Below are 26,113 nucleotides of genomic sequence, written 5' to 3'. Positions count from 1 at the left end.
AGCCACCTATCCATCCATCCATCCATCCACCCATCCAGCCACCCATCCATCCATCCATCCATCCATCCATCCACCCAGCCAGCCACCTATCCATCCATCCATCCATCCATCCACCCAGCCAGCCACCTATCCATCCATCCATCCATCCATCCATCCACCCAGCCAGCCAGCCACCTATCCATCCATCCATCCATCCACCCAGCCACCTATCCATCCATCCATCCATCCATCCACCCAGCCAGCCACCTATCCATCCATCCAGCCAGCCACCTATCCATCCATCCATCCATCCATCCACCCAGCCAGCCACCTATCCATCCATCCATCCATCCATCCACCCAGCCAGCCACCTATCCATCCATCCATCCACCCAGCCAGCCACCTATCCATCCATCCATCCATCCACCCAGCCAGCCACCTATCCATCCATCCATCCATCCATCCATCCACCCAGCCAGCCACCTATCCATCCATCCATCCATCCACCCAGCCAGCCACCTATCCATCCATCCATCCATCCACCCAGCCAGCCACCTATCCATCCATCCATCCATCCACCCAGCCAGCCACCTATCCATCCATCCATCCATCCACCCAGCCAGCCACCTATCCATCCATCCATCCATCCATCCATCCATCCATCCACCCAGCCAGCCACCTATCCATCCATCCATCCACCCAGCCAGCCACCTATCCATCCATCCATCCATCCATCCACCCAGCCAGCCACCTATCCATCCATCCATCCATCCATCCATCCATCCATCCATCCATCCACCCATCCACCCACCCATCCAGCCAGCCACCTATCCATCCATCCATCCATCCATCCACCCAGCCAGCCACCTATCCATCCATCCATCCATCCACCCAGCCAGCCACCTATCCATCTATCCATCTATCCACCCACCCACCCATCCACCCATCCAGCCAGCCTGGCCAGGGAAGGGTAGTGATGACGGTGACGTACTCGCGGAGGGTTGCTGACGCGGGGCTCGGGACCTTCTCTCATCTGCTCCTCCGATGGAAGGGGAGCATCTACAAGCTGCTGTGGAGAGAACTGATCATCTTCACCACACTGTACTACTCCTTCAGCATCATTTACAGGTAACCTCACAACTTCACAGGTAACCCTGTAATTTACACAGGTAACCTCATCATATACAGGTAACCTAGTCATTGACACAAGTAACCTCGTCATTTTCACAGGTAGCCTCGTCATTTACACAGGTATCCTCAACCTTTACACAGGTAGCCTCGTCATTTACACAGGTAGCCTCGTCATTTACACAGGTAGCCTTCTCATTTACACAGGTAGCCTCGTTATTTACACAGGTAGCCTCATCATTTACACAGGTAGCCTCAACCCTTACACAGGTAGCCTCGTCATTTACACAGGTAACCTCGTCATTTGCAAAGGTAACCTTGTCATTTGCACAGGTAACCTCGTCACTTACACAGGTAATCTCACAATTTACACAGGTAACCTCGTCGTTAACACAGGTAACCCCGTCATTTACACAAGTAACCTCGTCATTTACACAGGTAACCTCGTCATTTACACAGGCCATCTCACAATTTACACAGGTAACCTCGTCGTTAATACAGGTAACCCCGTCATTTACACAGGTAACTCTGTCATTTACACAGGTAACCTAGTAATTTACACAGGTAGCCTCATCATTTACACAGGTAACCCCGTCATTTACACAGGTAACCTAGTAATTTACACAGGTAGCCTCATCATTTACACAGGTAACCTCGTCATTTACACAGGTAACCTCGTCATTTACACAGGTAACCTCATCTGATCTAGAAGAGAGTTGGTCTATATTACTTGTAAAAAATAAACCTCTTTACAGTGACCATGCATTTGTGTATTTCTTTGCTTAAATTGCTGGTCCCGTCAAATCAAAGATCACAGCAACTTTGTACAATCAAATGCCAGGGAACCGTTGTGGGAATATTAGGCTCCCCTTCTCTTTTTTTGCAATTGTTGTCACTCCCTCCCTATCATGTTCAATCATACAGGAGTTAACTTTGTGACAGACCTGTTCTCTCTAGGTTTGTGTTGAATGAGGGTCAGAAGAGGCTGTTTGAGAAGCTGGCCATCTACTGTGACCGTTATGCAGAACTCATCCCTGTGTCCTTCGTATTGGGTGAGAATACTGTTCTGTTCTGCTCTGTTATGCTGTGTTATGTTATGCTCTGTTATGTTATGTTCTGCTCAGTTGTATTGTATGCTGTCTAACCGATTTGTGCACAGCAGGGTTTTGTGCACAGCAGGGTTGGGATCAACTCCATTTCTGAAATTCCAATTGTCCTCATTGCCTACAATTGGATTGGAATGTATTTTTACTACCTGAATTAAAGTGGATTTGACTCTTTCAAACACTGGTGCTCAGTAATCATTTAGCCACTCACTCTCAGGCCACAAGTCAATACTTCTCAAGCACAAACAACCCCCTTTTGACAGACGTCATCAACAATTCTGAACTTCCTCTCTACAAAAACTTTAGCAGTTACAAATAAACACAGTGCGGTAGTGTAATAGGTTACAAATAAACACAGTGCGGTAGTGTAATAGGTTACAAATAAACACAGTGCGGTAGTGTAATAGGTTACAAATAAACACAGTGCGGTAGTGTAATAGGTTACAAATAAACACAGTGCGGTAGTGTAATAGGTTACAAATAAACACAGTGCGGTAGTGTAATAGGTTACAAATAAACACAGTGCGGTAGTGTAATAGGTTACAAATAAACACAGTGCGGTAGTGTAATAGGTTACAAATAAACACAGTGTGGTAGTGTAATAGGTTACAAATAAACACAGTGTGGTAGTGTAATAGGTTACAAATAAACACAGTGCGGTAGTGTAATAGGTTACAAATAAACACAGTGCGGTAGTGTAATAGGTTACAAATAAACACAGTGCGGTAGTGTAATAGGTTACAAATAAACACAGTGCGGTAGTGTAATAGGTTACAAATAAACACAGTGCGGTAGTGTAATAGTGTAGGGTCAAAGAGAACCATTTTGAGGTCTCTGTACAAAGCCTCCTCTCTTTTCATTGTTCTGTCTTTGAAAGCAAAGAATGTAAAAAAAGATTCAAATAGGTACATATGTACAGTTGAAGTCGGAAGTTTACATACATGTACACCTTAGCCAAATGCATTTAAACTCAGTTTTTCACAATTCCTGACATTTAATCCTTGGAAAAATGTCATGTCTTAGTAGGTCAGTTAGGATCACCACTTTATTTTAAGAATGTGAAATGTCAGAATAATAGTAGAGAGAATGATTTATTTCAGTTTTATTTCTTTCATCACATTCCCACATTCCCCTCACATACTCAATTAGTATTTGGTAGCATTGCCTTTAAATTGTTTAACTTGGGTCAAAACGTTCGGTGCGCCTTCCACAAGCTTCCCACAATAAGTTGGGTGAATTTTGGCCCATTCCTCCTGACAGAGCTGGTGTAACTGAGTCAGGTATGTAGGCCTTCTTGCTCGCACACACTTTTTCAGTTCTGCTCACAAATTTTCATTAGGATTGAGGTCGGTTCTTTGTGATGGCCACTCCAATACCTTGACTTTGTTGTCCTTAAGCCATTTTACCATAACTTTTGGAACCAAGCTTTAACTTACTGACTGATGTCTTGAGATGTTGCTTCAATATCCACATAATTTTCCTGCCTCATGAAGCCATCTATTTTGTGAAGTGCACCAGTCCCTCCTGCAGCAAAGCACCCCCACAACATGATGCTGCCACCCCCATGCTTCACGGTTGGGATGGTGTTCTTCGGCTTGCAAGCCTCCCCCTTTTTCCTCCAAACATAACGATGGTCATTATGGCCAAACAGTTCTATTTCTGTTTCATCAGATTATTATCATTTCTCCAAAAAGTACAAGCTTTGTCCCCATCTGCAGTTGCAAACCGTAGTCTGGCTTCTTCCTTCCTGAGTGGCCTTTCTTTTTACCTTTATTTAATAGTTTTAGTTTTATTAGTTTTAGTTTTAATAGTTTTAGTTTTAATAGTTTTAGTTTTAATAGTTTTAGTTTTAATAGTTTTAGTTTTAATACTTTTAGTTTTAATAGTTTTAGTTTTATTAGTTTTAGTTTTACTAGTTTTAGTTTTATTAGTTTTAATAGTTTTAGTTTTACTAGTTTTAGTTTTAATACTTTTAGTTTTAATAGTTTTAGTTTTATTAGTTTTAGTTTTACTAGTTTTAGTTTTATTAGTTTTAGTTTTACTAGTTTTAGTTTTACTAGTTTTAGTTTTAATAGTTTTAGTTTTACTAGTTTTAGTTTTAATAGTTTTAGTTTTATTAGTTTTAGTTTTAATAGTTTTAGTTTTACTAGTTTTAGTTTTAATAGTTTTAGTTTTACTAGTTTTAGTTTTAATAGTTTTAGTTTTATTAGTTTTAGTTTTAATAGTTTTAGTTTTAATAGTTTTAATAGTTTTAATAGTTTTAGGTTTAATACTTTTAGTTTTACTACTTTTAGTTTTAATAGTTTTAGTTTTAATAGTTTTAATAGTTTTAGTTTTAGTTTTAATAGTTTTAGTTTTAATAGATTTAGTTTTATTAGTTTTAATAGTTTTAGTTCTAATAGTTTTAGTTTTAATAGTTTTAGTTTTAATAGTTTTAGTTGTATTAGTTTTAATAGTTTAAGTTTTAATAGTTTTAATAGTTTTAGTTTTAATAGTTTTAGTTTTATTAGTTTTAATAGTTTTAGTTTTAATAGTTTTAGTTTTAATAGTTTTAGTTTTAATAGTTTTAGTTTTAATAGTTTTAATAGTTTTAGTTTTAATAGTTTTAGTTTTATTAGTTTTAATAGTTTTAGTTTTAAAAGTTTTAGTTTTATTAGTTTTAGTTTTAACAGTTTTAATAGTTTTAGTTTTATTAGTTTTATTAGTTTTAGTTTTATTAGTTTTTTTAGTTTTAGTTTTAATAGTTTTAGTTTTAATAGTTTTAGTTTTAATAGTTTTAATAGTTTTAGTTGTAATAGTTTTAGTTTTATTAGTTTTGAAATGGAACTATGGATTTTATCCCAACAGCCAGAAGGGGGAGAAATGGGAAGTATTGAACTACAGAAATTCCGCTGTGGAAATAACTTTGAGAATAGAAATTCAGCTGTGGAAATAACTTTGAGAATAGAAATTCAGCCGGTTAAAGCAACTACTGATGTCGGATTGATTTGAGCTTTCAGTTACAATTTCTGGTTTTCCCTAAGGAAGGAAATGTCTCTACTCCCAGATATTTCAAATGAGAAACGATTGGAATTCCATAAGTAAAGAATGGAGTCGGGGTCTTGATAGGGGCTGATTTGGTAAGATTTGATTTTATAACTTGAGATGGAGCTGAATTTATCTATGATCTTCAATGCATTTGGGAGCAATGGAGATACCCTAACCCTAAATTGTCTAGATATACACTGAACAAAAATATAAACGCAACATGTAAAGTGTTGGTCCCATGTTTCTTGAGCTGAAATAAAAAAATCCCAGAAATTGACAAAAAGCTTATTTCTCTAAAATTTTAGCACAAATTTCTTTGTATTCCTGGTTAGTGAGCATTTCTCATTTGCCAAGATAATCCATCCACCTGACCGGTGTGGAATACCACAAGCCACTTCCAACATCATTTTAGAGAATTTGGCCAATGTCCAACCGGTTTCACAACCGCAGACCATGTGTCACCATACCAGGCCAGGACCTCCACATTCAGCTTCTTCACCTGCGGGTCCGAGAGGTGGGGGGGGGGCTGAGGAGTATTTCTGGGCTGGGCCTGGCTCCCCAGAAGATGGGCCAGCTGCCATGTTGGTTGGCCTATGTCCTCCCAGGCCCACCCATGGCTGCACCCCTGCCCAGACATGTGAAATCCATAGATTAGGTCCTAATGAATTAATTTAAATTGACGTTTTTCCTTATATTAACTAACTCAGTAAAATCTTTGAAATTGTTGCATATGTTGCGTTTTTAGTTTTGTTCAGTATAGTAAAATATCGTCCACGTATAATGATATGAAGTGATCAGAACGTTTTGGGGAAACTACGGTTATCTCCTTCGATTGGCAAATTGCCAGGGGTTCCATGGATAATAATTGGCCCAGCTTCGCCCGGGTTAAGGGAGGGTTTGGGATATCCTTGTCCCAAGGCGCTCTAGCAACTCCATGTGGCAGGCCGGACGCCTGCACGTTGACTTCGGTCACCAGTTGTTATGATGTTTCCTCCGACACATTGGTGCGGCTGGCTTCCGCAGTGAATCTTGCAGGGTCGCGTTTCGGAGGACGCATGGCTCTCGACCTTTGAGTCCGTAGGGGAGTTGCAGCGATGGGACAAGACTGTAACTATCATTTGGACGTCATAAAAAAAGGGGTAAAAAGTACTAAATAAATAAATACATTAATAAAATAGCAAAGGAGATATCGGATTGCCTTGTCTGCTGCTTCTAGTGATTCTGAACAGAGCAGATATTTCCTGTTATAGCTGTGGCTGAGGGATTGTCATATAGTATTTTAATCATGTTAATTAAATTAGAGCCCATAAATAATACAATGTATTATTATCACGCCGTAATGCGTTATACCTGCAGGCTATGACCGGCAACACGATTGGTTAAAATCACACGATGCAGACCGACGATGTTACTGGAAACACTTCCTCTATATGTTTTACTGCAAAACATGTTGATGTTGGGGTGGTGCTGGAGATGATGAGTATGAAGTAGAAACATGGTGACATTTCCCTTTTAATGTCATTGATTAAAAAAAATAAAAAAATTGTCGTCTCCATGTGTGTTTGTCTCCCGCAGGTTTTTATGTGACCCTGGTGGTGTCTCGGTGGTGGGGTCAGTTTGAGAGTGTTCCCTGGCCGGACCGGTTGGGTGCGCTGGTGGGCGCTCACATCCGTGGTACCGATGAGATCGCCAGGCTGACCCGCCGCACCCTGATGCGGTACGCCAACCTGTCCGGCGTGCTCATCTACCGATCGGTCAGCACGGCAGTCTACAAGAGGTTCCCCACCATGAAGCACCTGGTGCAGGCAGGTACGACCTACGACCACAAAGCCTATGACCCCTAACCCTTACTCTCGTTGACTTCTAGGGTACGACACCGAACCTAGCCATAACCCTTAACCTAGTTGACCCCTAGAGGTTCCCCACCATGAACCACCTGGTGCAGGTACAGCCAGGTACGCTGTGATGTCTGATGTCACAACCCTCTACACACTAGAGTTAAAACTCACAGCTCAACAGACTCTACAGGGCAGAGTAAAATAGCACATCTCACCTGCAGCCTGTATTCTCAGTGCCACCCCAAACAGATACCACAGCTAGTGCTAAACTAGCTTGCTTGTAATCTAGAACATTACATTTACACTTTAGTTTAACTCTTTTAAAAATATGTTATATAACCAGGTACATTGGCTGAGAACACATTCTCATTTACGGCAACAACCTGGGGAATAGTTACAGGGAGATGAATGAGCAAAATGTAAGCTGGGGATGATTAGGTGACCATGATTATATGAAGGACAGCTTGGGAATTTAGCCAGGACACCATGGTAAACACCCTTACAATAAGTGACATGGGATCTTTAGTGACCACAGAGAGTCAGGACACACATTTTAACCTCCCATCCCAACGACAGCACCCGACACAGGGCAATGTCCCCAAAAACTTGGGTTATTATTTTAGACCAGAGGAAAGAGTGCCTCCTACTGGCCCTCCAACACCACTTCCTGCAGCATCTGGTCTCCCATCCAGGGACAGACCAGGACCAACCCTGCTTATCTTCAGAGGCAAGCCAGCAATGGGATGCAGGGTGGTATGATGCTAGTGAGGAAATTACAATAAATAATAACAGTGTAAGAGGGGAGTTCCTTGATGCTGTAGCCAGCTGTTATTATAAGGCCGTAATATTGGTTATCACAGTAAATGCCAGTATCCCCCACCCAGATCAAGCTTAGTCCTGGACAAAAACACTGTCAATTTGAGAATGACAACTAGAAGTAGGTTAAATCTGGGTCTCGGAAACCGGCTCTTACAGAAGGTTTGAAGCTCCTCCTAATTCCTACCCTTTGTGTGTGTGTGTCTCTCTCAGGCCTGATGACAGCAGAGGAACATAGGCAGTTGGAGGAGTTGCCCTCACCTCATAACAAGTTCTGGGTTCCTTGTATGTGGTTTGTTAACCTGGCACTGAGGGCCCGCACCGAGGGACGCATCAACAATGATGTGGCCCTGTCAGCCATTCTCAATGTAAGTTTCTCTCTCGGTGTGTGTGTGTGTGTGTGTGTGTGTGTGTGTGTGTGTGTGTGTGTGTGTGTGTGTGTGTGTGTGTGTGTGTGTGTGTGTGTGTGTGTGTGTGTGTGTGTGTGTGTGTGTGTGTGTGTGTGTTTATCAGATTGTTCCATCTTATCTCCTCTGCAGGAATTAAATACATTGCGGACACAGTGTATGAAGCTATACAGTTATGATTGGATCAGCCTACCCCTTGTGTACACCCAGGTTCTGTTATCTACATGTAGTAATGGTAGTAGTGGTAGTAGTAGTGGTGGTAGGAGTAGTAGCAGTAGTAACAACTAATAGTTGTTGTAGTAGTAGAACTAACACTAAAATAGTAAACATCGATCTTGATCCCACAAATTCTGTGGTAATGAAATCATGTGTCTGTTATTGTCAGTCATGATGAGGAACTAACTACAGGAACCTGGATTGTAAGTACTTCCTCTCTGTTAGGTGGTGACAGTGGCGGTCTACAGTTTCTTCCTGGCGTGTCTGATTGGTCGACAGTTCTTAGACCCCGCCCAGGGCTACGCTGGTCATGACATCGACTTCTACCTGCCTGTCTTCACCCTGCTACAGTTCTTCTTCTACGTGGGCTGGCTCAAGGTGGGGAGGGAGGGAGGGTTCACTGATTGATACACAATCACACATACACACAGTTCTTTTCACAATATGACAGAATTACTTCATGATGTATAAAATGCATTTTACGTTCTGCTTCATTGTGCCATTTTTTGTGTTTTTGTGGACAGGTGGCAGAACAACTGATAAACCCGTTTGGGGAAGACGACGATGACTTTGAAACCAACTATCTGGTTGATCGTAATCTACAGGTTTGGCTGCCTACATTTTTTAAATAAATTCTTCTGCTCTATCATTTCAGTTTCTCTCTCCATTCATTACAATGCATTATAGTAGTCTGTATAACTATATTAGTCTGTATAATTATAGTAGTCTGTATAAAATGTGGGATGGACCTCTCTGTCTGTAAGAAGAGAGCTGCAATTCTCTTTCATTTACAGTGGGGCAAAAAAAGCAAGTGTACGTACCTATGATGAAAATTACAGGCCTCTCTCATCTTTTTAAGTGGGAGAACTTGCACAATTGGTGGCTGACTAAATACTTTTTTTGCCCCACTGTATATAGAAAGCAATCTGACAGAAACTCCCTTCATATGTAACTTCATTAAGTTAAGAATCACAAGTCACTAAACCCGTTCTCTGGGATAACACTAGAGATCTCTTCAGTCTCCACAGATTTTGTTTTTTTGCCCCCTAATGAGTTCACTGCAGTTACATGTGCTGGTGTCACTCAAGCAGATCACATTATAGATTGAGGACCTCCATGTAGTTGAATGTGATTGCTTTTATTAATAATAATAATACAAAATTAGTTTTGTAAATGTTTTGCTTAGACCAGTCCAGGATTGAGACTTGGGTTGTGTTCATTAGGGCAGAACCGAAAACAACAGGAAAGAACCCAGTCCTAGTAGTCCCTCCCTGTTTCAGACTGTTTTCCTCTGTTTGATGCCAAATGAATCACAATCTTGTTCTATCCCTCTCAGGTGTCCCTGCTGTCTGTGGATGAGATGTACGACACTATCCCATTGGTAGAGAGGGATAAGTACTGGAACGAATCAGAGCCCCAGCCTCCATACACTGCAGCCAGCGTGGAGCATCGCAAACCTTCCTTCATGGGCTCTGCTCTGGATATCAGGTACCTTACACACAGATACACACAGATACAGAGAAACAGATACACACAGATACAGACACACAGATACAGACATATAGATACACACAGATACAGACAGACAGATACAGACATACAGAAACACACAGATACAGACACACAGATACAGACATACAGATACACACAGATACAGAGACACAGATACACACAGATACAGACACACAGATACAGACACACAGATACACACAGATACAGACATACAGATACACACAGATACAGACACACAGATACAGACACACACAGATACAGACACACACAGATACACACAGATACACACAGATACACACAGATACAGACACACACAGATACAGATACACAGACACACACAGATACAGATACACAGATACACACAGATACAGACACACAGATACACACAGATACAGACACACAGATACAGACACACACAGATACAGACACACAGATACACACAGATACAGACACACAGATACAGACACACACAGATACAGACACACACAGATACACACAGATACAGACACACAGATACAGACACACACAGATACACACAGATACACACAGATACACACAGATACAGACACACACAGATACAGACACACACAGATACACACAGATACAGACACACACAGATACAGATACACAGATACACACAGATACAGACACACACAGATACAGATACACAGATACACACAGATACAGACACACAGATACAGACACACAGATACAGACACACAGATACAGACACACACAGATACAGACACACAGACACACACAGATACAGACACACAGATACACACAGATACAGACACACACAGATACAGATACACAGATACACACAGATACACACAGATACAGACACACAGATACAGACACACAGATACAGACACACAGATACACACAGATACAGACACACAGATACAGACACACACAGATACAGACACACACAGATACAGATACACAGATACACACAGATACAGACACACAGATACACACACACAGATACAGACACACAGATACAGACACACAGATACAGACACACAGATACAGACACACAGATACACACAGATACAGACACACAGATACAGACACACACAGATACAGATACACAGATACAGACACACAGATACAGACACACAGATACAGATACACAGATACACACAGATACAGACACACAGATACAGACACACAGATACACACAGATACAGACACACAGATACAGACACACAGATACAGACACACAGATACACACACACACACAGATGCAGACACACACAGATACAGACACACACAGATACAGATCAGACAGACACAGATACAGACAGACACAGATACAGATAGACACAGATACAGACAGACACACACCTATTGGACCCGTTTTCCAGTCCCCAATTAAGCCAATTCCTAAACTAAAAAAGCAATTTTGTTTCAAAGGAAATTCTTGCAGGAATAGACCTAATCTTTGTCATAACAAGCTTAATAAGATATACGCATATACAGTGCCTTGCGAAAGTATTCGGCCCCCTTGAACTTTGCGACCTTTTGCCACATTTCAGGCTTCAAACATAAAGATATAAAACTGTATTATTTTGTGAAGAATCAACAACAAGTGGGACACAATCATGAAGTGGAACGACATTTATTGGATATTTCAAACTTTTTTAACAAATCAAAAACTGAAAAATTGGGCGTGTTTTGTTTTACTAGCTAGCATTTCAATGGCCATAATAAATAGATATGGAGACAACGGACAGCCTTGTTTTACTCCTCTTAAGGATATTGAGACGCTAGCGTCTCTCCTGGCCAATAGCCTGGGGGAAATGCAGAGCGACGAATTCAAATAGTACGAGATAAAACTCAAACTTTCATTAAATCACACATGCAGGGGACTCAATTAAAGCTACACTCGTTGTGAATCCAGCCAACATGTCAGATTTTAAAAATGCTTTTCGGCGAAAGCATGAGAAGCTATTATCTGATAGCATGCACCCACCACCCCGAAACACATGAACGCGACGTAAACAAAATAATTAGCGTAGCCAGCGCTACACAAAATGCTGAAATAAAATATAAAACATGCATTACCTTTGACGAGCTTCTTTGTTGGCTCTCCAATATGTCCCATAAACATCACAATTGGTTCTTTTTTTCGATTAATTCCATCCATGTATACCCAAAATGTCCTTTTATAAAGCCCGTCTGATCCAGAAAAAAACAGCTTTCCAAAACGCAACGTCATTACAAAAAATGTAAAAAGTTGCCTATAAACTTTAACAAAATACTTCAAACTACTTTTGTAATCCAACTTTAGGTACTTGTAAACGTTAATAATCGATCAAATTGATCACGGGGCGATCTGTATTCAATAGCAGCAAGTCAACAAATCATGGACGATTTTCTCTCTTTCATAACTTTCCACAGTGTAACCTCTGACAGGAAGTGCCTATTCTTAATTTCACCAAAGATAAACTTCAACCCAATTCCCAAGACTGGCGACATCGTGTGGAAGCTGTAGGAACTGTCAGGATATTAAACCTCCTCCATGTATATATATCTCACTAGGTCAGGGTATTAAACCTCCTCCATGTATATCTCACTAGGTCAGGATATTAAACCTCCTCCATGTATATCTCACTAGGTCAGGGTATTAAACCTCCTCCATGTATATCTCACTAGGTCAGGATATTAAACCTCCTCCATGTATATCTCACTAGGTCAGGATATTAAACCTCCTCCATGTATATCTCACTAGGTCAGGGTATTAAACCTCCTCCATGTATATCTCACTAGGTCAGGAAATTAAACCTCCTCCATGTATATCTCACTAGGTCAGGGTATTAAACCTCCTCCATGTATATCTCACTAGGTCAGGATATTAAACCTCCTCCATGTATATCTCACTAGGTCAGGGTATTAAACCTCCTCCATGTATATCTCACTAGGTCAGGATATTAAATCTCCTCCATGTATATCTCACTAGGTCAGGATATTAAACCTCCTCCATGTATATCTCACTAGGTCAGGATATTAAACCTCCTCCATGTATATCTCACTAGGTCAGGATATTAAACCTCCATGTATATCTCACTAGGTCAGGGTATTAAACCTCCTCCATGTATATCTCACTAGGTCAGGATATTAAACCTCCTCCATGTATATCTCACTAGGTCAGGATATTAAACCTCCTCCATGTATATCTCACTAGGTCAGGATATTAAACCTCCATGTATATCTCACTAGGTCAGGGTATTAAACCTCCTCCATGTATATCTCACTAGGTCAGGATATTAAACCTCCTCCATGTATATCTCACTAGGTCAGGGTATTAAACCTCCTCCATGTATATCTCACTAGGTCATGATATTAAACCTCCATGTATATCTCACTAGGTCAGGATATTAACCCTCCATGTATATCTCACTAGGTCAGGATATTAAACCTCCTCCATGTATATCTCACTAGGTCAGGGTATTAAACCTCCTCCATGTATATCTCACAAGGTCAGGATATTAAACCTCCATGTATATTTCACTAGGTCAGGGTATTAAACCTCCTCCATGTATATCTCACTAGGTCAGGGTATTAAACCTCCTCCATGTATATCTCACTAGGTCAGGGTATTAAACCTCCATGTATATCTCACTAGGTCAGGATATTAAACCTCCTCCATGTATATCTCACTAGGTCAGGGTATTAAACCTCCATGTATATCTCACTAGGTCAGGGTATTAAACCTCCATGTATATCTCACAAGGTCAGGATATTAAACCTCCATGTATATCTCACTAGGTCAGGGTATTAAACCTCCTCCATGTATATCTCACTAGGTCAGGGTATTAAACCTCCTCCATGTATATCTCACTAGGTCAGGGTATTAAACCTCCATGTATATCTCACTAGGTCAGGATATTAAACCTCCATGTATATCTCACTAGGTCAGGGTATTAAACCTCCTCCATGTATATCTCACTAGGTCAGGATATTAAACCTCCTCCATGTATATCTCACTAGGTCAGGGTATTAAACCTCCTCCATGTATATCTCACTAGGTCAGGATATTAAACCTCCATGTATATCTCACTAGGTCAGGATATTATACCTCCTCCATGTATATCTCACTAGGTCAGGATATTAAACCTCCATGTATATCTCACTAGGTCAGGATATTAAACCTCCATGTATATCTCACTAGGTCAGGATATTAAACCTCCATGTATATCTCACTAGGTCAGGATATTAAACCTCCTCCATGTATATCTCACTAGGTCAGGATATTAAACCTCCATGTATATCTCACTAGGTCAGGGTATTAAACCTCCATGTATATCTCACGAGGTCAGGGTTTTTCAGCCTCCATTTGTCCACTAGTTCTATTGCATCCATGATCTTCATGATCTCCTTAAGTGCTTGATGGTGATAGTTTGTAGAGTGATTTCCTTTACGATCCATTGATGTACTTAAAACCGTATTATAATCTCCCACCATATTAACATTTACATTACATTTAAGTCATTTAGCAGACGCTCTTATCCAGAGCGACTTACAAATTGGTGAATTCACCTTCTGACATCAGTGGAACAGCCACTTTACAATAGTGCATCTAAATCATTTAAGGGGGGGGGGGGGGTGAGAAGGATTACTTTATCCTATAAATTATTTTGTTGCTTGTGAGCTCAATAGATTATTATATTTTTGAAAAAGTGTGGATCATCATTATTTGGCCCAGATTAATTATCCAGATTTGTTTTTGATCCAATAGCATATAATAATCCACCTTGCGGATCTATTTACACAATCGGATCAACATTTGTATTAATTAGTATAATCACCCATTTTGAGTTTCCCAAAAATATGCTTCTCCCTCCCAGTCGTTTTTCCACCCAACCTATATATAGTATAATCTATACTCGTAGAATGAGTTTCCTGTAAACAATAGATATTATATTCTTTCTCTTTTAGCCATGTAAAAATGGATCTCCTTTTTTGATGATCTGCTAAGCCATTACAATTATATTCCATCCATCCATTTGCTATACTTCCCCACTTGGGTATAATGTGGGTATAATGATACTCACGTTTCAACTATACTTCCCACAACCAATGTTTGTAAACTTACCATTAAAAAGCACCATGATGATTAAGTGTCCATATAGCTGTACCATAATAATTTGCACTGTTAAGCATACTGTAGCTGCAACTTGGTAAAACTCTAATATTCCACCCACTAAAACCTCCCCCCATATCTAGGTCTGTTGTCACTAAGACTGTCAAAACATTCTCCCTGACTCATGACACACCTTTGCGTCCCAAGGCTAAGCCTTGGCTGCCAATTGGAGTTGGCCAGAGGGAAACATGGGCAGTCCCATGATAACAGAAATATCTATGAGGGTGCTTAAAATGTCTTAGCCCCTTTTTTTCCATTTTCGCCTCAATGACATACCCAAATTGAACTGCCTGTAGCTCAGGCCCTGAAGCAAGGATATGCACATTCTTGGTACCATTTGAAAGGAAACACTTTGAAGTTTGTGGAAATGTGAAATGAATGTAGGAGAATATAACACAATAGACTGGGTAGAAGAAAATACAAAGAAAAAAACAACCAGTCTTTTTCTACCACCTTCTTTGAAATGCAATCATAGTTGTAACGTTCACTCTGATTGTAATTATCCTAGTGTCCACAAGATGGCAGCAGTGTATGTGCAAAGTTTCAGATGGATAACTTGAAGTATGACTGAACTGCAAGACTTTTATTGTGAAGTACCCAGGTACATTTGGGCAAATCGTGAAGGAGACATTTGCATTCATATTTCATTTTTCTGTAAGAATATAGTCAAATCTGTAAACTTGGACTTTGATTTAGCTTTTCCAGTATTAGTAGCAATATTATAAGTTCAACATTTGCAAAACAACCAGTTTTCATAACTTCATAACTCTGAATATCCTTTTCTTTTTGGGCAAGAATTACAAGGCATGCTGTCGTACAAGGTTAGTAGTTACATTTTACGACATATTCATGATTTCCAGATACTCCTGTAAAGCCCAGCTCATTGGCTATCTAGCTAGCTTTGTTTGACCACGATTGGTGCTTATTTGACTGATACAGTCGTTCAAGTGATGGCCACCCGCGTCATCGGCGTGCCATGAAGGTTTTGCTCTCTGATCAAATATGGTGTCCTGTAGGATATACTACACCCCTAATGAAATAATGAAGTATTGTTACCTTCTAGGATCTCTGAGGAATAGATTTGAAAGTGATTTGACTCGTTGAAACAACGTTTAGGGTGATATTTTCACAGATTCCTTTCTTTGCAAATTGACGAGTGGAAATACAAAATCGATTGTGCATGATATATGGACCTTTTAAGGATATGAAAAATTATTTTATCTAACAAAATTACACTTCATGTTATCTCTGGGACCCTTTGGATGATAAATCAGAGCAAGATTTCAGAATGTAAGTAACCTATCGCGTTGAAAAAAGTGTTTTGCTGTTAGGAGCTCTCCTCAAACAATAGCATGGCATTTTTTCACAGTAATAGCTACTGGAAATTGGACAAGAATTGAAGCTTTCAGCCGATATAAGACACTTATATGTACCGACATTTGTTGTTTCTCTAAAATCTGGGATCGTAACACAAAACGCTGCAAGATTTACAACTGTCCTGTTAACGGGACGCCTATCCCTTAAGAGAACTAACCAAATGACATGGAAAACAGTCAGAAAAAAATAATAGATCATAATTTCGAAATAATAACAGCACAATCTTATAAATGCATGCTCGTATTTTGAAACTCCTAGAGTCGTTGTAACTTAGTTTGTATTTGTATTTATTATGGATCCCAGTTAGCAGCTACTCTTCCTGGGGTCCAGCGAAATCAAAGCAGTTTATACAATTTTTACAACACATTACAACACATTCACAGATTTCACAACACACCGTGCGCCCTAAGGCCCCTACTCCACCACTACCACATATCTACAGGACTAAATCCATGTGTGTATAGTGAGTATGTTATCGTGTGCATGTGTTTGTGCCAATGTTTGTTGTTTCACAGTCCCCGCTGTTCCATAAGGTGTTTTTTATCTGTTTTTTAAATCAAATTTTTACTGCTGCTTTATTTTTACCTGATGTGGAATAGAGTTCCATGTAGTCATGGATCTATGTAGTACTGTGTGTCTCCCATAGTCTGTTCTGGACTTTGGGACTGTGAAGAGACCTCTTGTGGCATGTCTTGTGGGGTATGTATGGGTGTCACAGCTCGGTCCATTCAACATGTCAATACCTCTCAGAAATAAAAATAAATAAAAGTAGTGATGAAGTCCATCTCTACTCCACTGAGCCAGGAGAGATTGACATGCATATTATTAATATTACCTCTCTGTGTACATCCAAGGGCCAGCCGTGCTGCCCTGTTCTGAGCCAATTACAATTTTGGACAGACTTCTCCCCATCTTATCTACTACTGCATCAATATGTTTTGATCATGACAGTTTACAATATAGTGTTACTCCAAGCAGTTTAGTCATCTCAACATGCTCAATTTCCACATTATTTATTCCAAGATTTAGTTGAGGTTTAGGTTTTAGTGAGTGTTCTGTTCCAAATACAATGCTTTAAATTTTAGAAATATTTAGGTAACTTATTCCCTGCCATCTACTCTAAAACTAACTGCAGCTCTTTGTGAATTGTTGCAGTCATTTCAGTCTCTGTAGTAGCTGACGTGTTGAGTTATCCACATAAATAGACACTCTGGCTTTACTCAGTCAGTGGCATGTCGTTAGTAAAAAATGTAAAAAGCAAGGGGCCTAAACAGCTGCCCTGGGGAATTCCTGATTCTAACTGGATTATGTTTGAGAGGCTTCCATTGAAGAACACCCTCTGTGTTCTGTTAGACAAGTAACTCTTTATCCACATTATATCAGAGGGTGTAAAGCCATAAAACATACGTTTTTCCAGTAGCAGACTATGATCGATAATGTCAAAAGCTGCTCTGAAGTCTAACAAGACAGCCCCCACAATAATTTTATCATCAATTTCTCTCAGCCAATCATTAGTCATTTGTGTAAGTGCTGTGATTTTTGAGTGCCCTTCCCTTTAAGCATGCTGACATTCTGTTGTCAATTGGTTTACTGTGAAATAAGTTTACTAAGGGTTTGTAACAGGTTGATTGGTCAGCTATTTGTAAAGAGGGCTTTACTATTCTTGGTTAGCGGAAACACTTTAGCTTCCCTCCAGGCCTGAGTGCACATACTCTCTAGTAGGCTTAAATTGAAGATGCGGAAAATAGGAGTGGCAATATCATCTGCTATTATCTTCAGTTTTCCATCCAATTTATCAGAACCCGGTGGCTTGTCATTGTTGATAGACAACAAAACAATATTCACCTCTTCCACACTGACTTTACGGAATTCAAAGTACACTTCTTGTCTTTCATAATTTGGTCCGATATACTTGGATGTGTAGTGCCAGCGTTTGTTACTGGCATGTCATCCCTAAGTTTGTTTATCTTGCCAATGGAAAAGTCATTAAAGTAGTTTGCAATGTCAGTGGGCTTTGTGATGAATGATTCAATGAATGAAGGAGCCGAGTTGGCTTTTTTCCCAAAAATGTCATTTAATGTGATACCAGTGGTTATCTTTTTACTATCATTTTTACTATAATTTCTCTTTGTTTCATAGTGTAGTTAATTTAGTTTAGTCACATGATTTCTTAATTTGCAGTACGTTTGCCAATCAGTTGGGCTGCCAGACTTAATTGCAGCCTTTTGCCTCATCCCTCTCACCCACATCATTTTTCATTTCCTCATCAATCCAAGGGGTTGATTGTGCACTATAACACTTCCAGTACCTAACTAGCTTGATACTTTGAGATCTATTACATTGCTCAGGGAAGTTTCTTCCTTTTAATCCCTGAACTAGCTAACACTTTCCTATCATCACTCCAGTGTTCCTAAAGAGCAGATGGAATTAAACTAGCTAAAACATTCCTATTATCACTCCAGTGTTCCTAAAGAGCAGATGGAATTAAACTAGCTAAAACATTCCTATTATCACTCCAGTGTTCCTAAAGAGCAGATGGAATTAAACTAGCTAAAACATTCCTATCATCACTCCAGTGTTCCTAAAGAGCAGATGGAATTAAACTAGCTAAAACATTCCTATCATCACTCCAGTGTTCCTAAAGAGCAGATGGAATTAAACTAGCTAAAACATTCCTATTATCACTCCAGTGTTCCTAAAGAGCAGATGGAATTAAACTAGCTAAAACATTCCTATCATCACTCCTGTGTTCCTAAAGAGCAGATGGAATTAAACTAGCTAAAACATTCCTATCATCACTCCAGTGTTCCTAAAGAGCAGATGGAATTAAACTAGCTAAAACATTCCTATTATCACTCCAGTGTTCATAAAGAGCAGATGGAATTAAACTAGCTAAAACTTTCCTATCATCACTCCAGTGTTCCTAAAGAGCAGATGGAATTAAACTAGCTAAAACATTCCTATCATCACTCCAGTGTTCCTAAAGAGCAGATGGAATTAAACTAGCTAAAACATTCCTATCATCACTCCAGTGTTCCTAAAGAGCAGATGGAATTAAACTAGCTAAAACTTTCCTATCATCACTCCAGTGTTCCTAAAGAGCAGATGGAATTAAACTAGCTAAAACATTCCTATCATCACTCCAGTGTTCCTAAAGAGCAGATGGAATTAAACTAGCTAAAACATTCCTATCATCACTCCAGTGTTCCTAAAGAGCAGATGGAATTAAACTAGCTAAAACTTTCCTATCATCACTCCAGTGTTCCTAAAGAGCAGATGGAATTAAACTAGCTAAAACATTCCTATCATCACTCCAGTGTTCCTAAAGAGCAGATGGAATTAAACTAGCTAAAACATTCCTATCATCACTCCAGTGTTCCTAAAGAGCAGATGGAATTAAACTAGCTAAAACATTCCTATCATCACTCCAGTGTTCCTAAAGAGCAGATGGAATTAAACTAGCTAAAACATTCCTATCATCACTCCAGTGTTCCTAAAGAGCAGATGGAATTAAACTAGCTAAAACATTCCTATCATCACTCCAGTGTTCCTAAAGAGCAGATGGAATTAAACTAGCTAAAACATTCCTATCATCACTCCAGTGTTCCCAAAGATCAGATGGTAAAGTCGTCTTCTTCTTCTCTCTAGTGTTCCCAAAGAGGAGATGGAGTTCCAGTCCAACCTGGAGCAGATCAAGGAGCATGAGGAGGCCAACCACTCTACTCCTCTCCTGGGGGGTCTGAGTCGCCTCCTGGGGGTTCAGTCCCCCGTCTTCCCCCGCTCCTCCACCTCCTCCCGGGTTTCTCTCCTGCGCCGGCGCCCAGGGGCTCCATTCAGCCGCTTCCCCCTCCCCCTCCTGCACTCCGAGGGGGACCCCTCAACGCCGAGCCACGGCCCTGGTCCCCGCCACGACTCCAGCCACCCGGACTACGCCTTCTCCTCCATGCCGCTGTATGAGAGGTCAGGCTTCTATAGCTGTCCCCAGACCCCCATCCACTGTGTTCCCCCCGCTATGCCTCGTCCACGGCCCACCCGAGGAACTTACGCCTGGGATCGCAGCTCCAGCTCGCTGGCTCCTCCGATGGTTGGCTCTGGAGGTCTGCTGCCCCCTGATACTCCAGGTCATATGCTCCCTCCACCCTCCTCTGCCTTCCCCTGGCTGAGTGAGGAGGGAGAGGGTCCTTGTGTTCCAGCCTTCTCCTTCCCTGACCCTGGCAACCTTCCGGAACTCTGCCCCATATCAAAGCTCCGGCCCGGGCAAGGCCTGCTGTCTCGACGGCCTCCGCCTCCACGCCTCTCTCTGGATAACACACCGTTGGCCGAGGGCCTGCAGCCTGGACCCATCAGCCCACGGGGAGTGGGAGGTGGAGGGGAGCGGGTGTTCTCCTTTACCCCTCCCTCTCGCACCCCAGCTACCAATCCCAACAGCTCCTCCTCTAGTATCAATGCCACCAGCACTATCAACACCACCAACCCCAACACCACTACTCCAGCCAACGTCTTGAGTGGTACCAACACCACTTCTACAACAAACTTCTGCAATGGTACCAACTCCAACACCACTACTACGTCTAACGTCTGCAATGGTACCAACCCCAACACCTTTTGTAACCATGCCAACTTCAACAGCACAAGAGCAGCAGGTATCAACAGTGGAACCAATGGTGGTCTAAGCAACAACGTCGTGAACACCATTTCCATTTCTGGCTCCTCTCAGCAAGAAGCCAATCAGCATCAAAACTCACCAAATGATTCAGGGATTTCATTGGCTGAGGGGGGCCCTCACTGGCTGGGAGCTCTGGTGATGGATAGTGGGATGAACAAGGCCCCTGGGGGGCGGGAGCAGGACTGAAGAAGGAGGGAGATGATTGGACAAGGCCCCTGGGGGATGGGAGCGTGGTTGGACAGACTCAGGGTTCAGAAGTAGTGTAAACCTACGCCGTACGCACATCTTTCTTTCAGACTGGAGGGTTCCAGCACTTCTGGCCAGTGGTAGTCTTTCTAGGCCATCCATCTGACCAGTGGTAGTCTTTCTAGGCCATCCATCTGACCAGTGGTAGTCTTTCTAGGCCATCCATCTGACCCGTGGTAGTCTTTCTAGGCCATCCATCTGACCAGTGGAAGTCTTTCTAGGCCATCCATCTGACCAGTGGTAGTCTTTCTAGGCCATCCATCTGACCAGTGGTAGTCTTGCGAAGCCATCCTTCCAAATGTGAGCGAAGCCTGGATGTCCAAGGCTAGACCAGCGTAGAGGCTGCCTCTGAAATGTTTATTGGAATCCCACAGAGTGGAGAGGTTGCTAATAAGACATTTCTTCTTCATGCTATTCCAGCTAGTAAACCAGTACGAAATCTACTGAAGAAAGACTCCTTTGTTTGCTGAATCTCAAAGGCCTACGTGCTGGAGACCTACGTACTGGAGGCCTACTTGAACTACTGAAGAATCTCTATATCAATCATCAACCCCTTTTAGAAAAGATTGACTGATAACATTCTGGTAAGAGGTGCTAAGTACCTCAGCCATCAATATCTCTGGTGTGTTTCTGCTAGGGTTGCCAGATTCTGGTAATTATTATTAACATTTTCAGAAATCACAGTTGGAGGATTCCTGGATTTCCTGATTTCCTTATTCTCTCCTGATTCCAGGATTCTTCCAACCAGGATTTCTGGATTTCAAATCAAATTCAAATCAAATGTATTTATATAGCCCTTCGTACATCATCTGATATCTCAAAGTGCTGTACAGAAACCCAGCCTAAAACCCCAAACAGCAAGCAATGCAGGTGTAGAAGCACGGCGGCTAGGAAAAACTCCCTAGAAAGGCCAAAACCTAGGAAGAAACTGCTTTCCTGCTTATTCTCTCCTGATTCCAGGAATCTTCCAACCAGGATTCCAGGATTTCTGGAAAATTGTATTTGTCACGTGCACCAAATACAACAGACTTTTCCGTGAAATGCTTACTGACGAGCCTTTAACCAACAATGCAGTTTAAAAAAAAGTAAGTATGAACAATTTGCTCAGTAAACTAAAGGAAAAATAGTAACACAATAAAATAACATTAACATACTAGGGGTACCGGTACCGATGTGCCGGGGTAGTCGAGGTAATTGAGGAGGATACACTGCATTCGGAAAGTATTCAGATCCCTTGACTTTTTCCACATTTTGTTATGTTACAGCCTTATTCTAAAATTGATTAAATAAATTAAAAAACTCAGCAATCTACACATAATACCCTATAATGACAAAGCGAAAACAGGTTTTTAGAAATATTTGCAAATGTATTAAAAATAAAAACAGAAATAGCTTATTTACATAAGTATGAAAGTTTTGGATTGGCCCAGCCAGAGCCCGGACTTGAACCCAATCTAACATCTCTTGTAGCATCATACCCAAATTGACTCGAGGCTGTAACTTCTGCCAAAAAGGTGCTTCAACAAAGTACTGAGTAAAGTGTCTGAATACTGTGATATTTCAGTTTTTTATTTATTTATAAATAAGTAAGGATTTCTAAAAACATGTTTTTGCTTTTTTCATCATGGGGTAAAACATTTGAATAAGAATAAAATAAGGGGGTCAATGCAAATAGTCCGTTTTGATCAACTGTTCAGCAGTCTTATGGGGTAGCAGCTGTTCAGGGCCCTTTGTTCCCAAGCGTGGTGCTCCGGTACCATGCAGTAGCAGAGAGAAGAGTCTAACTTGGGTGGCTGGAGTCTTTGACAATATTTTGGGCCTTCCTCTGACTCCGCCTGGCTTAGATGTCCTGGATGACAGGCAGCTTAGCCCCAGTGATGTACTGGGCCGTACGCACTACCCTTTGTAGCGCCTTGCGGTCGGTCGCCGAACAGTTGCCATACCAAGCGATGACGCAACCAGTCAGGATGGTCTCGATGGTGTAGCTGTCTAATTAGCCTTTTGAGGATCTGATGACCCATGTCAAATCTTTTCAGATGACTGAGGGGGAATAGGTGTTGTTGTGCCCTCTTCACGACTGTCTTGGTGTGTGTGGACCATGATAATTCCTTAGTGATGTTGTCACAAATGAACTTGAAGCTCTCAACCCGCTCCGCTACAGCTATGTGGATGGGGGATGTTCTCGGCCTTCCGTTTCCTGTAGTCCACCATCAGCTCCTTTTGTCTTGCCCATGTTGATGGGGGTTGTTGTCCTGGCACCACACTGACAGATCTTTGGCCTCCCTGTAGGCTGTCTTACCGTCGCGTCGTCAGCAATCTTAACGATCGGTGTTGGAGTCGTATGTGGCCACGCAGTCGTGGTTGAGCAGGGAGTACAGGGAGTACAGGAGGGGACTAAGCACACATCCGAGGGGTGTGAGGGTCAACGTGGCGGATGTGTTGTTGTCTACCCTTACCACCTGGGGGCAGCCCGTCAGGAAGTCCAGGATCCAGTAGCAGAGGAGGATGTTCAGTCCCAGGATCTTTAGCTTAGTGATGAGCTTGAAAGGAGCTATGGTGTTGAACGCTGAGCTGTAGTCAATGAACAGAATTCTCACATACTGTAGGTGTTCCTTTTGTCTTATTCACATCTGCTGCCGAGAGCGTGATCAAAGTCTTCCAGAACAGCTGGTGACCTCATGCATGTTTGTGTTATTTGCCTCAAAGCGAGCATAGAAGTAGTTTAGCTCGTCCTGTAGGCTCGTGTCACTGGGCAGCTCTCGGCTGTGCTTCCTTTCGTAGTCTGTAATGTTTTGCAAACCCTGCCACATCCGACGAGCGTCAGAGCTGGTATAGTATGATTCAATCTTAGTCCTGTATTGACGCTTTGCCTGTTTGATGGTTCGTCAGAGGGCATTGGGGGATTTCTTATAAGCTTCAGGGTTAGAGTCCTGCTTCTTGAAAGCGGCAGCTCTAGCCTTTAGCTCAGTGCGGATGTTGCATGTAACCCATGGCTTCTGGATGGGGTATGTAAGGTCACTGTGGGGACGACATCATTGATGCACTTATTGATGAAGCCAATGACTGATGTGGTGTACTCCTCAATGCCATCGGAGGAATCCCGGAACATATTCCAGTCTGTGCAAGCAAAACAGTCCTGTAGCTTAGCATCTGCTTCATCTGACCACTTTTTTATTGATCTAGTCACTGGTGCTTCCTGCTTTAGTTTTTGCTTGTAAGCAGGAATCAGGAGGGTGGAATTATGGTCAGATTTGCCAAATGGAGGGAGAGTTTGTATGCATCTCTGTGTGTGGAGTCTTGGTGATCCAGAGTTTTTTCCTCTGGTTGCACATTTAACATGCTGATAGAAATTTGGTAAAATGGCTTCAAGTTTCCCTGCATTAAAGTCCCCGGCTACTAGGAGCGCCACCTCTTGGTGAGCGTTTTCTTGTTTGCTTACAGTGGAATTCCTCTCATCCAATGCTGTGTTAATGCCAGCCTCAGTCTGTGGTGGTATGTAAAACAGCTACGAAGAATACAGATGAAAACTCTCTAGGCAGGTAGTGTGGTCTACAGTTTATCATGAGATACTCTACCTCAGGCGAGTAATCATCCGTTTCTTACGCACCACAAGGCTGGTGTTTATTTGTCCAGCAGCTCTAGAAAAGGAAGAAATGGGAACCCTCTTGGTCTCAACCACTGATCTGATCCCCCTCATATCTATTCTATACACTACAGATGTGATCCCCCCTCATATATATTCTATACACTACAGATGTGATCCCCCCCTCATATATATTCTATACACTACATATCTGATCCCTCCTCATATCTATTCTATACACTACAGATCTGATCCCCCTCCTATTCTATACACTACAGATCTGATCCCCCTCATATATTCTATACACTACATATCTGATCCCTCCTCATATCTATTCTATACACTACAGATCTGATCCCCCCCTCTATATATTCTATACACTACATATCTGATCCCCCTGATACACTACAGATCTGATCCCCCTGATCCCCCTCATATCTATTCTATACACTACAGATCTGATCCCCCTCATATCTATTCTATACACTACAGATCTGATCCCCCTCATATCTATTCTATACACTACAGATCTGATCCCCCTCATATCTATTCTATACACTACAGATCTGACTGATCCCTCATATCCTATACACTACTATCTGATCCCCCTCATATCTATTCTATACACTACAGATCTGATCCCCCTCATATCTATTCTATACACTACATATCTGATCCCCCCTCATATCTATTCTATACACTACAGATCTGATCCCCCTCATATCTATTCTATACACTACAGATCTGATCCCCCTCATATCTATTCTATACACTACTAGAATAACTTACTCAACGGGGATCCATTAGCTTGACATGACATGACACGTTACGAAATCCCAGTATAAATAATATATATATATAAACGTTTTGAAACAGGACGTGTCGTTCTAGAAGTCTCTGTATTGAGTAGTTAGTAGGGTTGTAGGAAACTTTCCCCAAATTCCCAGGTTTTATAGAACTCTGGGAGGGACTAAGCAGGAAATAGAGAATCCCCCTCACCAGGATATCTAGAACACTCAGGAATTTGGGAAAAGTTACCCATATTTTGCAACCCTATGAGTGA

The 26,113-nt window shown here is 41.5% G+C and overlaps 1 protein-coding gene across 1 annotated transcript; it reads left to right on the top strand.

Annotated features, from left to right (window-relative positions):
* Window positions 1-937: 937 nt before the first annotated feature.
* On the top strand, window positions 938-25,302 carry best1 (bestrophin 1). The gene is made up of 9 exons (XM_064929085.1): window positions 938-1,107; window positions 2,065-2,159; window positions 6,816-7,049; window positions 8,108-8,262; window positions 8,434-8,511; window positions 8,743-8,895; window positions 9,042-9,122; window positions 9,854-10,005; window positions 20,204-25,302. The coding sequence occupies exons 1-9, from the start codon at window positions 956-958 to the stop codon at window positions 21,405-21,407; spliced, it is 2,304 nt and encodes a 767-aa protein (XP_064785157.1). The 5' UTR covers window positions 938-955; the 3' UTR covers window positions 21,408-25,302.
* Window positions 25,303-26,113: the final 811 nt, after the last annotated feature.

The sequence above is a fragment of the Oncorhynchus masou genome, chromosome 22 (assembly GCF_036934945.1).
Source record: "Oncorhynchus masou masou isolate Uvic2021 chromosome 22, UVic_Omas_1.1, whole genome shotgun sequence".
NCBI classification, from domain to species: Eukaryota; Metazoa; Chordata; class Actinopteri; order Salmoniformes; family Salmonidae; genus Oncorhynchus; species Oncorhynchus masou.
Note: the sequence above shows the minus strand (reverse complement) of the source record. Positions and strands in the feature narration are given on the sequence as shown.